This window comes from Phacochoerus africanus, chromosome 9 (genome assembly GCF_016906955.1).
Source record: "Phacochoerus africanus isolate WHEZ1 chromosome 9, ROS_Pafr_v1, whole genome shotgun sequence".
Classification (NCBI taxonomy): domain Eukaryota; kingdom Metazoa; phylum Chordata; class Mammalia; order Artiodactyla; family Suidae; genus Phacochoerus; species Phacochoerus africanus.
In genome coordinates this window covers 59,325,127-59,343,818 of record NC_062552.1, presented here as the reverse complement: position 1 = coordinate 59,343,818, position 18,692 = coordinate 59,325,127, and the positions used below count along the sequence as shown (strand labels likewise).

Sequence of the window (18,692 nt, the reverse complement as noted above, 5' to 3'; positions counted from 1 at the left end):
CCAACAATTTAGGATTAGGCACATCAGACCTGTTGCTAATACAGTCCTGTTTTGCAGATGAGACCTGCTGTTGTTAATCTACACATTTAACTGGCCCCATTTTCTTCCTGAGACCAAGCCCAATTTGTGCCCTAGGTGACTGAACCCTGAGTGTTACATATTCAAGAAACTGGGACCATGACCTAGAGCTTCATTACCCCCTCAAAGGGATACGGCTGGCCAAGAGGCTGCAATTAGGCAATGTCAATCATTTCAGATCTCAGCCATCTCAAAATTGCTGAATCAATACTTCCAAACCCAAGCAGGCTTCTCGGATAAACTAAAGGACAAACCTATTCAAGCTCATAAAATAGTACAAGTAGATCAGCTTATTGTACCAAAGAAGCCATTTGCAAACCTACAAAGAATGAAACCTGGAAAAGCTTCCTGCAATCTGGCCATCCTCAGTGCAGTGTCCCATTTTCAACTCCAAATAGAACTGGGCTCAGCTCCCAGGCAGGACCCAGACAGTAAAATCTAGTAACTCCTATGTCCAGACTCTCATGGCAACTGACACTGGAGTAACACAAGCTTCCCTGTGGAATGGCCTTGTCAAAGTTGGCAGGTGTTTCTGGCTAAATCAGAACAGTCTGTGTCTTCTTCCCTTCAATACTCCCTTGGAAGCCAAGCATCTCTCTAGGGAATGCCATCTGCAGTGGACATCAGGTGTCTCAACGCCCTGTTTTGCAGACACACCAGTTCATTTCTATTCCTCAAGTAGATAAGAGCTCTGCTCTGTCTTTACATCAGAGAAATCCCAGTAAATGCTAGTCTTTTAGAACTCTGCCTCATTGTTTCTCTCCCTTGGAACAGCACAGTTCTAATATAGAATCAGATGATTCGATGATTCCTTCAGCTTTCATCCAGTTCAGACAAGACCTAGAGGTCCAGAGCCTATTTGTACATCCAGGCTTTCTCTTCCTAAAGTGGGCCTAAGTGTCTAAGCTCACTTCCAGGTGGTTCCCAGACCAACACAAAAGCACCCTAGTTATTTCCTGGACTACTAATTCTCAAACTTGAGTATGCATTGTTAAAATACACATTGTTGGGAGTTCTCTTGAGGCGCAGCAGGTTAAGGATCCAGCTTTGTCACTGCTGTAGCACAGGCTCAATCCCTGGCCTGGGAACTTTCACATGCCACGGGGGTGGCCAAAAAATAAATAAATTAAATAAAATACATATTGCAGGATCTCACCCCTAGAGCTTCTGATTCAGAAAGTCTGAGGTAAGACTTGAATATTTCATTTTAAACAAGTTCCCAAGGCATGCTCATGTTGCTACTCTGGAGACTACACAGTGAGAACCACTGCTCTAGATCAACAATAGTTCAAGTCATTCCCAAAACTATACTGAGAATGGAAGGGAAGAGGAGGATGCTGTACTTATATGGGTCAACATGCATCATAACATTCAGTGTATGTCCTATACAGACAACTCTTTGTTCTCCTACAGAGTAGACTTCAACTGGATCTCACAGGTGAAATACTTGAAATACTCATAAGTTTGAACAGATGACAATTCACATACTAACAAACTACTAACTGTACAGATAACATCCTATAACCAAGAAATGGTACTTACGTAAGATCAGTAGCCAAATGAGAAGTGAAAGTAACACCTATTCTCCTTCCTTTGCCCCACCAGCTGCATTATTCACTAAATGAATTAAAACCGGTAAAGCACTTAGAATAGTGCTGAGCAATTTTTTAAATTGTGGTAAAATACAAATAACACTTATCATTTTTACCATTCTTAAGTATAGAACTCAGTGGCATTAAACATATTCACGATGCTGGGTAACCATCATCTCTATCTATACCCAAAACTTTTTCATCATCCTCAACACAAACTGTGTACCCAACAAACAGTAACTCCTTCTTTCCATCTTCTCCCAGCCTCTGGTATTCTACTCTCTGTCTCCATGAATTTGGCTATCTAGGTACCTCATGCAGGTGGATTCATACATTTGTCTTCTGTGTCTAGCTGATATCAGAAAGCATAATGTTTTCAAGGCCCATCTATACTAGAGCAAATATTAAAATTTCATTCCATGGAGTTCCCATCAAGGCTCAGTGGCTAACGAACCCAACTGGCATCCATGAATACGTGGGTATTTGATTCCTGGCCTTGCTCAGTGTGTTAAGGATCCAGTGCTACCATGAGCTGTGGTGTAGGCCAGCAGCTACAGCTCCAATTCAACCCCTAGCCTGGGAACCTCCATATGCCATGGGTGTGCGGCCCTAACAAGACCAAAAAAAAAAATTACTTTTTAAAGCTGAATAATATTCCATTGTATGTATAAACTACATTTTAGCTGTTCACCTATCATTGGACACTCCAGTTGGCTTCTATCTTTTGGCTACTGGGAATAATGCTGCTATGACGTAGATATATACATTCAAAATGTATCTATTTGAATGCTTGCTTCCAATTCTTTTTTTTTTTTTTTTTTTTTTTGGTCTTTAAAGGGTCGCAGCCACGGCATATGGAGGTTCCCAGGCTAGGGGTCTAATTGGAGCTGTAGACGCCAGCCTACGCCACAGCCATAGCCACACCAGATTCGAGCCTCATCTGTGATCTACACCACAGCTCACGGCAACACCGGATCCTTAACCCACTGAGCAAGGCCAGGGATCGAACCTACGTCCTCATGGATGCTAATCAGATTCGTTTCCGCTGAGCCATGATGGGAACTTCCCAATTCTTTTATGGTCTTTTTTGTTTTGTTTTGGCTGTTTTGGCAGCATGTGGAAATTCCCAGTCCAAGGATTAAATCCGCACCACCACAGTGACAATGCTGATCCTTAACCACTAGGTCACCAGAGAACTCCACAATTCTGGATATACCTACAAATGGACTTGCTAGGTTCTAGGGCAGTTCTATGTTTAATCTTTTGAGAAACCACCAAACTGTTTTCTACTATGGCTGCACCATTTTACATTCCCACTAACAGTGCCAACATTTGTTATTTACTTTCCTTCTTTCTTTTTTTTAATTACAGCCATCCTAAGGGTTTAACCACTATTATTGTCATAAGTTTGATGTGGACTTCTACCAATACTTGTTGCACTGTAAGGGACAGCATGACAACAATCAGAGGTTCTGACTAGTTTCCATATTTAAGTGATCCTAGCAATTTCATTCACAACACAGGTTTCCAGTTGTTTCTAATTTTCTCACAAAATCACCTCCAAAGCACTTCCCTAGCTTGATATCAATTATGGAAGAAAATGATGCCTTGATGGTTAAAGAAAAAGATGGGCGGCTCTCAATTTTTTAAAAATGTTTTCTGTTGACTTAATTCCATAATAATGCTGAGTTTTACCTATATACAAAATGCTCTGTAAACCAGCTATAATGGAAAAGATAAAAATCATTATTTAAAAAAAAAAATGCTGCACCAGCATTCAGTAAGAGAAATGTCACACGGTTTTCCCTAAAACATTTAAAATCCTAATCTAAAATAATAAATAGGAGTTCCCGTCGTGACGCAGTGGTTAACGAATCTGACTAGGAACCATGAGGTTGCGGGTTCGGTCCCTGCCCTTGCTCAGTGGGTTGACGATCCGGCGTTGCCGTGAGCTGTGGTGTAGGTCGCAGACGCGGCTCGGATCCCGCGTTGCTGTGGCTCTGGTGTAGGCCGGTGGCTACAGCTCCGATTCGACCCCTAGCCTGGGACCTCCATATGCCGCGGGAGCGGCCCAAGAAATAACTAAAAAGACAAAAATAATAATAATAATAATAAAAATAAATAAATAAATAAAAATAAAATAAAGCCCTAATCCAAAGAGATTTATTTCTGAAAACAAAAGTATTCTGGAAAATCTTGTATATTTTAACCTTGCTAGCTACATCCCTGACCTAGCCAGAAATTTATTTTTCTCTTCACTTCTGGGGTTTCCTGGCATGGAAGAGCTAAAGTCAATGAGACAAACAGCCATTCCCAAATAAAACTGTTTTCTTGTGCTCATGTAATATGTTCAAGGCTTCAGGTCTTTCTCACAGAAACTGCTTTTCTTCCTTTATGAATCTAATAAACAGAAAATTTGTTAAGTGTGTAAAGTAAAAACGAATGGAAAATCCTTTTTTGGGGGAATTTTCTTCTTCAACTTTTACACTTGGCAAAACTTCAGAAAAGAAACCTAGTAGTAGCTTAAGTACAGACAAAAACATGGGCAATGTAAAGGTATTAAGAAAAAATCAATTTAAAAAGCTGCAATCTCATCCTAGTTACTGGTAAGCAAATACACCATATGTACTTCCCCATTATGCTGATGATAATATGCGAAAGATTAAATGCTACATACAAAAAACTAAAGATTGGCTTTATAAAGGCAGAGAGGAGACCAACAGCATTCTGAGGTATAGCCAGAGACCCATATGGAACTTCAAGTTCATTAACCTCATTAAAGCATATAGTTTCTTTCATAAATGTCCAAATAAGCAGCTAGGAACAATGTAGCCATATCTCTGTAGAAAAAGTGTGAAACCAGGAACATTTAACCCACAAATGCCAAGAAAGAGCTTTTTCTGGTGTATATGCATATGGGTGTGTCATACATAGAAACACATGGTTAAGACAGATCAAGTTCACTAGAGAGAACACTGCATTTAACCAGAAGAATCTGAGTTCCAGAGTTGGCTTCTCAGTAGATTACTGAGAGCTTCTGAACATCATCCCTATATCAGAAAGATAATCAACCTATGGAGGTCCTCTTGTAGCTCAGCAGTAACAAACCCAACTAGTATTCATGAGGATGCAGGTTCGATCCCTGGCCTTGCTCGGTGGGGTAAAGGATCCGGCGTTGCCATGAGCTGAGGTGTAGGTCACAGACGAGGCTCAGATCCTGCATTGCTGTGGCTGTGGCGTAGGCTGGCAGCTCATATTGGACCCCTGGGAACTTCCATATACCACAGGTGTGGGCATTAAAAGAAGGAAGGAAGCAGGGAGGGAGGGAGGCAGGAAGGAAGGAAGGAAAATCAACCCCCCAAAAACAATACTCACTTCATGGGTGTGTGAGGAATAAATTATTTCAATATACAGAGTTTCACTCATTCTTCAGCAAACATATTTTGAACTCCTACAATATGCACTAAGGATAGAACATCAAGACCCTGCCCTCACTGCAGATAAGAGGTCCTTCTCCTAGTTGGGTACCCCACAATTCAAGAATTGCTAAGAGAGAACTGGAGGGCAATTCCTTAAAGGCAGAAAGCATGTGATTCATGCTTAACAAGAACCTGGCACACGGCAACAGATAATAAATGACTGCTAAATGAATGAACAAACTGTATTTCTGATTTGTTAATATGAAAAGGAAAAGAAATTGATACATAATAATTACTTCACTCAGTGGAGGAGCAGACACTTCATAGTAACACTCAGAAACATTTAGAAGGGAAAGCAAAAACCACACTTCCATTATTCCATGTCAGGACTCAGTATTATCAAATAAATTTAGATTCGTCATAAAAAAAATCTCACCATCTCTGATTACTCCTGAAAAGGCTGTGAAAATGTCTCTGTGTATATGTATGTAAGTATGTCATTTCAGAAAATTATCTTCTGTGATAGTTATGCTGCAAAATAATTATGTTTTAGACTGGAGTTTTTTAGTATGTGAAGTCAATTGCAGAAACCAGTATTTGGGGACAAAGAATTTGAATAAATACTTACTGTGTTAACCAAAGACCTACTTTTATCTAAAAAGTAGGAAGTTGTAATTCTGTTCCTAAGAACTAGAAAATTCTTCAGATAAAAAGTATGAGGTCTCAGCCTTGACACTACTGATATTTGGGGCCAGATAACTCTTGGTTGTGGTGGGCTTTTCATCTACCATTATAGGATGTTTGGCAGTATCCTTGGCCTCTAACCACAAGATTCCAGGAGCACCCCCAATTATCAAATGTCTTGCTGGTCATTGACAAAATATTGTTGGGGGCAGGGGGGTAAAATCACTCTGGCTGAGAAACACTGAGATAAACAATGGAATGAGAATTTTTTCACAAAGGCTATTTAAATAAGATATGGAGGAGTTCCCGTCGTGGCTCAGTGGTTAACGAATCCAACTAGGAACCATGAGGTTGCGGGTTCAATCCCTGGCCTTGCTCAGCAGGTTAAGGATCTGGCGTTGCTGTGAGCTGTGGTGTAGGTCACAGATGTGGCTCGGATCCTGAGTTGCTGTGGCTGTGGTGTAGGCTGGCAGCTACAGCTCCGATTCAATCCCTAGCCTGGGAACCTCCATATGCCGTGGGAGCGGCCCTAGAAAAAGCAAAAAGACATAAATAAATAAATACATAAATAAATAAAATAAATAAGATATGGAAGATGATATGAACTATCACTCCTTGGACTCTAAATAGGAGTCATTTTTTAGATTATCAGATGACCTTTTGATGTTTTATTGGGTTAAAAAAGAGAGATGATAATCAGTGCACCTAAAGGTAATCTATAACCTAGAAAGAATAAATAAACCAGTGAACTAATAGTACATTAAGTGTTAATAGCATAAAATGAGCACAGGTAGCCTCAAGACCATCTTCTAGATACAGTATTCATGCATGGCAACTATTAAAAGCCTTAGGCTATTTAGAAATCCTCCGTTTCATTGCTACAAAGTAGGATTCTTAATTTCTCCTCCTATTTTATTTGAAAAAAAAAAGTTTCTGTAGCAGAGAGGACAAGAATACTATTATTACAGATATTTATTGACTATTTTGTAACTGTAGGGATTTTACTTACTTAAATTAAGCAGGTCTCGAGTTCCAGCTGTGGCTCAGTGGGTTAAAAACCTGACTAGAATCCATGAGGATGTGGGTTCGATCCCTGGCCCCATTCAGTGGGTTAAGGATACCGCATTACTGTGAGCTGTGGTGTCAGTCACAGATGTGGCTTGGATCTGGCGTTTGCTGTGGCTGTGGCACAGGCCAGCCACTGCAGCTGTGATTCAAGCTCTAGACTGGGAATGTTCATATGCCACAGGGGCAGCCCTAAAAAGACAAAAAAAAAAAAAGTAATGAATGAATTAATTAAGCAAGTCTCCTGAAAGCTCTTTAAGGAAAGAGGACAAAACAGACTCAAAAATACTAAATAAAATTCCTGGACCCACAAAGGAAGCTGAGGATTCCTGAAGTTTACCAAAGACTCACTATCAGGAGTTCCCTTGTAGCACAGCTGGTTAAAGATCTGGTGTTGTCACTGCAGCGGCTCAGGTACCTGCTGTGGTGTGGGTTTGCTCCCTGGCCCTTCCACATGCCAAAAGCAGAGGCAAAAAAAAAAAAGATTTATTGCTGTCACCTTCCCTAAGGCCCAGATTTCACTTGTAAATAGCTTTTTTGTCTTTTTTGCTATTTCTTGGGCCACTGCTGCAGCATATGGAGGTTCCCAGGCTAGGGGTCTAATCGGAGCTGTAGCCACCAGCCTACGCCAGAGCTACAGCAACGCGGGATCCGAGCAGCATCTGCAACCTATGCCACAGCTCATGGCAGCGCCAGATCGTTAACCCACTGAGCAAGGGCAGGGACCGAACCCACAACCTCATGGTTTCTAGTCGGATTTGTTAACCACTGCGCCACGACGGGAACTCCCTAAATAGCTCTTAATAGAAGAATCCCAGGGAATTCCTGTTGTGGCTCAGCAGGCTAAGGACCCAACTAGGATCCATGAAGATGAGGTGTGGAAACATGGCCTCGTTTAGTGGGCTAAGGATGTGGCGTTGCTGCGGTTGTGGTATAGCTACAGACGCAGCTCAGATCCGGTATTGCTATGGCTGTGGTGTAGCTCTCATTCAACCCTTAGCCCAGGAACTTCCATAAGACAAAGAAAAATGACAGAATTGCATTAACCTTAAATACTGGGATCTCAGCAGCTGACAGCATAATCCTAAACCTGTACCGAGCACAGCATTTTTCACAAAAAGTTATTGGTTTTAAATATAAAAGAAACATATAGTCTTTGTAGAGAATATAAAAAAAACTTTTTTTCTTTTCAGGGCCCCACCCACGGCATATGGAAGTTCCCAGGCTAGGGGTTGAATCGGAGCTGTAGCTTTTAGCCTACACCACAGCCACAGATACACAGGATCCGAGCCACATCTGCGACCTACAACACAGCTCACGGCAATGCCAGATCCTTTAACCCACTGTACAATGCCAGGGATGGAACCCACATCCTCAAGGATACTAGTCGGATTCATTTCCACTACACCATGAAGCAAATTCCCAAAAAACCTATTTTTAAAAAGACTGATTTTAGGAGTACCTTTTGTGATTCAGCGGGTTAGGGATCTGACGGTGTCTCCATGAGGATGCATGGTCGAACACTGGCCTTGCTCAGTGGGTTAAGGATCCGGCGTTGCCACAAGCTGTGGTGCAGGTGGTAGATGTGGTTCAGATCCAGTGTTGCCATGGCTGTGATGTAGGCCAGCAGCTGCAGCACTGATTGGCCTGGGAACTTCCATATGCCTCAGGTGTGGTCATAAAAAGACTGTAATAATGATGTCGGAGTTCCCATCATGGTGCAGTGGAAACGAATCCAATTAGGAACCATGAGGTTGTAGGTTCAATCCCTGGCCTCCCTCAATGGGTTAAGGATCCAGCGTTGCCATGAGCTGTGGTGCAGGTGGCAGATGCGGCTCAGATCCTACGTTGCTGTGGCTGTAGTGCAGACCGGCAGCTGTAGCTCTGATTTGATCCCTAGCCTGGGAACCTCCATATGCAGTGGGTGTGGCCCTAAAAAGCGGAAAAAAAAAATGATGTCTATCATGTAATAATGGGGTATAGAAAGGCAAATGCAAAGGTAAATATTAGCCAATTGTTCAAGCAATGAAAAAGTAATTAATAGATGACTGTCCTGGGACCCTTCATTACTAAAGTCACGGCTGGCTCTCTTTAGACTCTGCCCATCAATTCTGAGAAAAAAATCTGGTTTCATAATAATTCTATTAGGCTAGTCAGATCTGTGTCACCATGCTGGATAAAAGACAAAAAGTGTGTGTCTGTGTTTTGAATGGATTTGCTCTTTCAGAGGAAACGAGTACATATAACAAATACTGTCTTTCCCAGAGAAAAAATGAAGTGCTTTTCTCGGAAGCAGAAACTAAACAAAAAGTCACCTCTAATCTACCATTTTGGTTGCATTATTTTATAGTCTGGACCTAAGAGATAACCAATCCTTAATTAGCAAACACCTTTTCCCATGGGCTTCGAAGCTTCTCTCCCTCCCACCCCCAGCCCCCAGCCCCTGACATCTCAGGTTTTAAAGAAGTCTTTTAAAAATCAGGTATCAAAGTGCTCATTCCAGTAAGTACAGGCCCTCCAGTACTGAACAATGCAGCCTAAACTACCTGTTCTAGGAACATCTGCCCCTACTCCAGAGGAAGAATAAAAAAATTAAAAAATTTAAAAAAAAGTGACTATTCAAGGATTCAGAAAGGGCAACCAAGGATCTCTTGCATGGAGATGTATATGGGAGACAGGGGGTGTGATGGTGATTGATTTGGAAAAAGAAGGTATCCCCAATTTGTCTGAGACATCAAGGCAGAATGATAAAACAGGTGTGAAATGGCTGGAATTGCACTGGACATCTAAGCACCTGAACAAATATCCAGAGCTAGGGACTATGACATCTCGTCTTGACACTGAAGTGAACCAACCATTCTGCTAAAATGCGTCTTAATATCTACTCATTTTTTAAAATTCTTTTGGCTACCCCATGGCACATGGAGTTCCTGGGCCAGGGATAGGATCTGAGCCACAGCTGGGACCCGTGCCACAGCTGCAACAATGCTAGATCCTTAACCCACTGCGCTGGGCTGGGGATGGAACCTACAACCCAGCACTCCAGAGATGCTGATCCCCTTGTGCCACATCAGGAATTCCAGGATCTTAATATTTAGAAAACAAAGCTGGAGTATCCCAACATTACTATGCCTTTTCCAGGTCAGAAAATGAGACTCAAATATACTGACCTATAATGAATCCAAATTTTTACCTCTAAAACAGTTCAGCCTCTTTTTACAATGTCTGTCTTACTTTTCAATTCATTCATTCAGTACCAGGTCAGATTCCTTGGAGAAAAATCTCCAGGTCTCTTTAACATTCACAACTCAGAAATAGTTGTGACAGGCTCGGAAATTTTTAAAGAGTAAAATTCTCACATTCAGATGAGATTTTACCTAATTGCTAATTACAATATCTTTAGTTGCTGGCAACAACAAAAAGAATGAGAATTCTTCATCTCTTCTTCCTCTCCTTTCGCTCTCTGGAAGGCCTCAACGTTATGAATCATCTGGTCCTTGACGTATGGTTACTTCCAGGGGGACAGATGACATTTAACACAGGACATGTGAGGCTGTGGGAAAGGGAAGTTCTTGGCCACAAGAACCAGGACGAAACCCCTGTCCCTGGGAAAAATGCCAAAAATCTCTGAAGTCCACTATAAGGCAGTTAAATTTTTAACTTTAGAAGATCTCATTATAAAAATACAAACCATGGCATGGAATTAGGTTTTTGAAAACTACACTATGAAGGCTGCAAGATAACTATTTCCCGACACTCATAAGAATCCATGCTAAGTTGATGGTCCCCAGTGTGAATATGAATATTTTTCCCCTCTTGGGATTGTTTTAAGCTAACTTGGCTCTAAAATCTTTCACTATTCAAAGACAGATACTATCATAATGGCTAACTTAACTGAGTGCTGACTATTGTGATGGATATCTACCTGCATTAGCTCATTAATCCTTACAACAATGCTATAAGCTCTAAACAACATAAATTCTAAAATAAAAATTTCCTTCGGAGGTTTTGAAAATAAGTATTAGATTACTTTAATGAAACTCATGAGTTATTTTTAATGTGATAGAAGTACTATATGTTATTAAAACCATCTAAAATGAAAATATGAATAAAAGCATTAACACTTTAGAAAACCATTATTCTATCCTATCAGTCACTACTGGGATATGCATGCAAAATTATAAGACCCTATATAATTCGTTAGATATTCCATCAAATATCCCAATAATCCTAGTTAAAAGTCTTTTATGGTTTATTGCAAAGAGGGAGTTCTCCTCACAACTTATCCCAGACAGATATAAACCAAGGAGCCCCACTTTAATTTACTATATGTTACACACAGAACAGATGAATAAGTCACCCCTAACTATCCCTAGCAGTCAAGTTAATTATAATTTAGGAAATTCGATAAAATCACAAACTTCAGTTAAAGTTATAAATGTGAGTATATGCTTTGGAAAAGTAAAATTAAGATAATAATAAAAGAATGAAGATTAGTACTGAAATGTAGAAATTACCCTTCACAGTGGCAAATGTACAATTTTGCCAGCCTATTAAAAAAGACTTTTAGGAGTTCCCTTGTGGTGCAGTGGATTAAGGACCCAGCATTGTCCCTGCAGTGGCATGGGTTCAGTCCCTGGACCTGGGAACTTCCACATGCCGCAGGTGCGACCAAAAAGAAAGGCTTTTATATTCACACATAAACATATCAAAAAAAGAATATATTCCTGACACAAAAACAACTTGGTTTCTACAGTTTGAGGAAATAATATTCTTCATATTTAGAGACTATTAACCAAGAATAGTTATTTCTCTTATACGAAAGAAAACAAATACATTTTTTATTATTTTTTTTTTTGTCTTTTTAGGGCCACACCTGTGGCATTTGGTGGTTCCCAGGCTAGGGGTCAAATCAGAGCTGTGGTCTAAGCCACAGCCACAGCAACAAGGGATCTGAGCTGCCTCTGTGACCTATACTACAGGTCACGGCAATGCTGGATCCTTAATCCACTGAGGAAGGCTAAGAATCGAACCCGTGTCCTCATGGATACTAGCTGGGTTCATTAACCACTAAGCCATGAAGGGAACTCCAACAAATATATTTTTTTAAATAAATTTTGGGGGAGTCCTCTGGTGGCTCAAGGGGTTAAGGATCCAGCATTGTCACTGTTGTGGCTTGGGGTTTCCATCCCTAGCCCAGGAACTTGCACATGTAGCAGGCGTGGCCAAAATACTAAAAAATAAAGTACATTTTTGAAGTTCCCTGGTTGCCTACAGTTAAGGATTTGTCACTGCTATGATGTGGGTTTGATCTCTTGCCTGGGAACTTCCACCTGCCACAGACACAACCAAAAAAAATTTTTTAATTAAAAAAAAATTTTTTTTAACTTAAAAAATAAATAAAAATAAATCTGTATTGTGACTACACCTCAAATCGGAGAGGTGCCAACTCTATATTAAGGAACAAATTTTTTCCAAGAGTAATTCATCACAATTTCTTACACATACTGTACAATATGTTTCTGCTGGCAATAAACAGGTCTGAGTAAAGGTTTTCCAAAATTTTTCCTATCTGCATTTTTTTAAACTGTATTTTAATAAGCATCATCAAAACCAAACACATTTATCAATACCAAACCCACAAAATCAGCTATTATATACCCATGTAGGTATTTTGGTAAACTGGGTAATTGCTTCATGAGAAGTAATACAGTTAGTATAAATAATAAAGGGAACATTTGCAGTTGAGGTAGAATAACCCAGCTCTGGGTGGAAATCATGGCTCCTTCATTGCTAGCTATGTGAACTTGGGCAATTTCCTTCTCCCAGTCTGAGTTTTCTTATTTGCAAAATAAGGTAAAAATTCCAATCTCATGAGGATTAACTGTATCAGAAATGTCGGGCATAAGGCCTGACTCAAAGCAGGAGCACAGGAAACAGTTACTGTTATTACTCTGTTGTTATGCATGTAAACTCCTTAGAGGAAAAGCATACTTTTTCTTGTAACTCAATTGTAGGATCTATAATACTGAGAACTGAAAAAATAAAGGCAAAAAAGATCAAAGTCACAAATGGGGATGATATCAGTTCAATGCATGCCTAGATAGGAAATGAGACTATCAAGTAATAATGATGACCTTTAAAATTTATATCAAAATGAACAACATCCTTTTTTTTTTTTTTTTTAAACCTTCTCAGTTGCACCCACGGCATATGGAAGTTTCCAGGTCATGGATCCAATCTGAGCTGCATGCCACAACTGTGGCAATGTAGCAACACTGGATCCTTAACTCACTGTGCTGAATGAACTGGCAACGCCAGAGACAAGCCAGATCATTAACCCACTGTGCCACACCAGAAACAACAGTGTCCTTAGTTTATTTATTTATTTTTTTGCTTTTTAGGGCCACACCCTCAGCATATGAAGGTCCCAGGCTAGGGGTCGAATTGGAGCTGCAGCTGCTGGCCTACGCCAGAGCCACAACAACCGTCCTTGTTTTTACAAGTCACTCAGAAAAGGAGATGATGCTGTGTACAAATCACATATATAACTACTCTTCACTCCACAAGTATTTCCTGAATGTCCTTAAGTGCCAGTCTTTATGCTAGGCAGTATGCATATATGATGGTGAGCAAAACTAAACCCAGTCCCAGGCCTCATGGAGCTTCCAGCCATGCAATCATACGAATACTATAAACTTGTGATAAAAGACGTAAAGTACATGGTACTCGGAGAGCCAGTAGGAGCTCTAATTTAACTGGGGAGATCAAGGAAGGCCTTCCTGAGGAAGTGAAAACTGAGAGATGAAGGATGAAGAGGGTATTTCCAGACAGAGGAAAGCAACTTGTGCAAAGACCCTGCAGCAGGAGGAAACAGGCAAGAATGCAGGATCAGGAGTTCCTTTGTGGTGCAGCAGGTTAAGAATCTGGCATGGTCACTGGAGTGGCTCAGGTCGATGCTGTGGTGAGGGTTCAATCCCTGACCTGGGAACTTCCACGAGCCTTGGGCACAGCCAAAAAAAAAAAAAAAAAAAGGATGCAGGACCAAAAGGCCAGTATGCCTAGAGCAAAGATGAAGTGTGAGAATTAGCTAAGGCTCTAAACCATACAAGAGCTAAAGCTTTGTAGACCATATTCAAGCACTGCAACAATCCCAAGGGTGATGAAAAGCCACTTGAGGGTTTTATGAATGCTTACTTTGGGGGCAGGTAAGCTAAAAGGAAGATGCAATCAGATTTGCAATTTGGCTTTGGTTTCTGGAATAAGAGGGAAGGAATGTAGATGGATCAGGTAGGAAACTAAAGTTCTGTCAGGATGGGACAGGACTTTGGACTAGGCTGATGATAATGGTGGTGGTGGAAGAAGTCAGAGAATTCAAGAGATATTCAGGAAAACCTGATGATATATAACACATGGGGGCGGAGGGAGAACAAAGTATCCAAAAAAAACTTTGGAGTTTATGATTTAAATGACTGTATAGAAAGAGGTACTATTTGAGAGGGATCTGCTCTAGAGCATCTTTTTTTGTTTTGTTTTGTTTTGTTTTTTTGCTTTTCAGGGCCGAACCCAAGGCATATGGAGGTTCCCAGGCTAGGGGTTGAATTGGAACCTACACCACAGCCACAGAAACCCAGGATTCGAGCCATGTCTGCAATTTACACCACAGATCACTGCAACACCAGGTCCTTAACCCACTGAGTGAGACCAGGGATGGAACCCGAGTCCTCATGGATCCTAGTCAGGTTCGTTACTGCTGAGCCACAATGGGAACTCCCAGAACACCTTTAAGCCAGTTTACACACCCCATAAAGAGCCTGAAACTGTGTTATCCAGTTTGATCTCCTACTTAACTTATGAAATAGATTTCCAAAAGTTTTTTCTATTTCCAAAAATCAAATTGACTCTCAACTGTACAAGATTTTTCCAACACTGAAGGTATTTCAATAAGATTTTGCCACAAGTTTTGAAATCAACTCCAAATGAGTTCTAAAATTGGTTTGAGCAATGGGGCAGCATTATGAAATAATGTGTCATTTCCCATGACTACTTTGATAAGACTACCAAGCATTTGTCCTGTTTAATTTAAATATTTTAAAGAAATCTTAACAGTAGAGTACACTCCCAGAGTTCCCATCGTGGCACAGTGGTTAACGAACCCGACTAGGAACCATGAGGTTGCAGGTTCAATCCCTGCCCTTGCTCAGTGGGTTAACGATCCGGCTTTGCTGCGAGCTGTGGTGTGGGTCGCAGACGCGGCTCGGATTGCATGTTGCTGTGGCTCTGGCGTAGGCTGGCAGCTACAGCTCCGATTGGACCCCTAGCCTGGGAACCTCCATATGCCACGGGAGCGGCCCAAGGAAAGACAAAAAAAAAAAAAAGTACACTCCCATGTTGGAGTTTCCGTTGTGACACAGCAGAAACCAATCCAACTAGGAACAATGAGGTTGCGGGTTCGAAACCTGGCTCAGTGGGTTAAGGATCTGGTGTTGCCATGAGCTGAGGCGTAGGTCACAGATGTGGCTTGGATCTCACATTGCTATGGCTGTGGAGTAGGCCGGCAGCTGTAGCTCTGATTAGACCCCTAGCCTGGGAACCTCCATATGCCGAGGGTACGGCCCTAAAAAACAAACAAAAAAAAAAAAAAAGAGGAGGACTTTCATGTGACATTAAACTGTGAAATTTTATACCATAATTGGAATTATGCTTTTATGTTTGTGTTTCAACATTTTGAAATGCCTGTAGAAAACTTGATATTTTGGAAGAAAAGCTTAAAAAAATAACTTTTTGATCTTAATATACATATATTTTACTTTTACTATTTCCATCCAGTCCTTGTTAATTCCCATCACATTTATTCAATGTGAAAGATTTTTTCAGGGGGGAGGGAGTGGACTGGGAGTTTGAGGTTAGTAGATGCAAACTATCGCATTTAGAATGGATAAGCAATGGAGTCCTGCTGTATAGCACAGGGAACTATATCCAATCTCTTGTGATAGAACATGATGGAAGATAATATGAGAAAAACACACATGGCTGGATCCCTTTGCTACACAGCAGAAATTGACAGAACATTGTAAATCAACTATAATAATAATAAATAAAAATTTTTTAAAGTGTAAAAAAAGATTTTTTAATAAACACAGTTTTATATATGTAGACACTAAATACAGAATACAGCTAATATTTTATTGATACTATGAATACTTTACTACTCTTCTCAAGTTTTAGTTTTTAAATTTGCAACCAAACGACATTTTCATAGTGAAATAGTGATGCCCTCAAGCCTTAGAAACATAACCTTCAAATCTGACTAGCCCAAGGAAAAGAAGTGAAAGAGTTTTTTTCCCTTTAAAACCAACCTAACATATCACACTCTAGTGCTGAAGTAGTATTTGCCTAATTTTGCCAGAGTGGGCTCTTTGGTCACCAGCTTGCACTGGCTACTGACTCGTATTTTATCAACATTAAATTGAAGTTACCAGGATGTTACCACTGCTTGTACAGAACAGTAGAATTTCTTTTCCCCATGCTGATTTTATCTCTAGGCATCAAAAGACAAGACTGTAGCCTGAAGCCAAATATGAAAAATGTCATCTCCACAAATGAGGAGAGAAGTCAAGAGCTTTTTAAAAATCAAATCTTAAGCCCACTAACCACTATCAGTTTGTAAAACCAGACTATCTCCATACTAGAGGCTGTACTACCAAATGTGGTCCTCGGGAACAACGGCTCGGTAAGCTTGAAATGGGCTACCAGCATGGTTCATCTTTTCTTATTTTAGGTGTTTTTCTGATTTTCTTTTGTTTTTAAACATGGAATCAGACCATGGCTAAATCTGAGCATGGGTCTGAGCAGTGCCAAGAAGAGACAGTGAAAAGACTTTAGGATTCCAATCTCGGCTAGTGGAGTTTCCCACCATCCTCCGGAGTGGTCCATGTCTCCCCAGCAGGAATGTGGGGGAGGGAAAGTTACATGGGCCTTGGGCTCATCCCTCACCCAAGCCCCCAAAATGACACTGCAAACCACTTCCTTCTGGGAACTGAAAGTCATAAGCTTTAAGGGACAATGGAGCTCAATGCAGACTTCAGAAAGATGGAGACAGGGAGATGGTGGAGGGAAGTGGGGGTGAGGAGATGCGCCCAGCCAAAGAAAGCTAAATAGGGCGGTCAAGGCCAGGGACTTAGGGAGCCTGGGAAGGCCTGGATCTTCTAGAATCTATCCAAGAAGGCCACAGCCCTCAAAGAAGCCCGAGGGGCTCATGTGAAAATCTAGGGCATCTATGGACTCAGTGCCTATCACCGTCCTGGGGAGGGGAGACAGTCCTCGCAGGAACCGGCCCCCCAAGTGGGGCTTTTCCTGCCCTTAGAAAACCACAAATCCTCATGGAATGAAGCAAAATACGTAGAGGGGTGTAAGGCCGGAGGCAAAGTAGGTGTTCTGCAAACATCGGGGGGGGGGGAGGGTGGCAGAGGTAAAGGGAAGCTTCCCAATTCGAGAAACTTTAATCACCGCCGAATAGGAGGAGCGGGCAATATGCGGCCCCAGAGCAGCAAACAGGAGCGGCCGGGGGCGGGAGCAGAGGCCGGCAGCCTCCCCTGCTTCGGGGGATGACGGCCTGGGGCGCGGCCGCCGGGGGGCTCGGGGGAGACCACCGCGGACCCGGAGCCGCGAAGAGCGCGGCCGGGCTAGGCCTCGGGGGTCCGGACACACCCACCGCGCGGCCGCAGCCCCGCTTACCTGCTCCTCCTCTGGGGTCAGCTCCGGCGCCATGTCGGGCTGGGGCGCGGTCGCGGGCTCCATCCCGCCGCCGCCGCCGCCGCCCGGCGGACAGAACTCGCCCGGGAGCGCAGGGAGCCCGGTGCGGTGGGCCTCCGCTTCCGCGTCCCCGCGCCTCAGCAGCCCCGGGCCGGCTTGCGCATGGCTGGGCCGGCAGGGTCCGGCGCCCGCAACGGCCGCAAACGCCGCTTCTGTTTCCTTAAGAAAAAGCTCTCCGAACTGTCGCTCTCTTCTGGGCGGAAATCCTTTTTTATTTTCTTCGTTCCTTTCCTCACACTCCCCCTCCTATCCCGGGGAGGGGGGGGAATAGAGCAGGCAAGGAGCTAATCGGAATTAAAAAGGGAAATGTGGAATCAAGAAGTTTCTAAGCCCAGAGCGAAGGGCCGCGGAGGAAATTTGCCGAAGGCCGCCGGCCTCCTCCACCTTCCTCCGCGGCGCTCCGGCTCCTCCAGAAGGTGACGAGGAGTCTTCGGGGATGCGGGGCCCTGCGACCAGCGCCCCAGCCTCTCAGCCCCGTTCCTCTAAAGCCGGGTGGCGAGAAGGAGGGAGAGAGGAAGGGAGCGGGGGAAACGCGCCCCCCTCCGGGCTCACGGCCAGCCCCGCTGCCCCACCGCGTCCGCCCGAGCCCCCCGCGGCTCCATTGAGAAACTGAGCGTCTCATTCACAAACAGGCGGCGACGAGGGCCCGGCCGAGCGCGGCCGCGTCCGGGAGGGGGAGACAGAGAGGAGCCCGGGGGGCGGGGGCAGCGGAGCTCGAGCAGGGGGCCTCGGAGAGGAGGGGGCGGGGGAGGCCGGCGGGGGGAGGGGAGATCCAGAGGAACTAGGGCGGGGGAGGGGCTCCGGCGACTCTGGACCGCGGAGAGCGAGAAAAAGGAAGAAAGGGGTGCGAGTTTCATGACGTTAAGCTCCCTGGAGGAGGAAGAGAATACATGTGTTTGAAAACTAGGTGCTAACGGGAACCTGGCCTGGGGTTACTTGCTCTACCACTTAGGTATGAGGAACCCACAACCTTCATCTACTTCCATGTCATTTGCGAACTGAAAGCCCCTGGAATGGTTGCTTGTGAGGTCCAGGATGC

At 42.9% G+C, this 18,692-nt stretch overlaps 1 protein-coding gene across 1 annotated transcript in view; it reads right to left on the bottom strand.

Annotated features, from left to right (window-relative positions):
- Nucleotides 1-18,309, bottom strand: part of PTPN9 (protein tyrosine phosphatase non-receptor type 9) — an 86,619-nt gene extending 68,310 nt beyond the window's left edge. Inside the window, exon 1 of the mRNA XM_047795081.1 lies at nucleotides 17,576-18,309. Within this exon, the coding sequence (XP_047651037.1) occupies nucleotides 17,576-17,638 (63 nt within the window). The 5' untranslated portion in view covers nucleotides 17,639-18,309. The remainder of the gene's footprint in view (nucleotides 1-17,575) is intronic.
- Nucleotides 18,310-18,692: the final 383 nt, after the last annotated feature.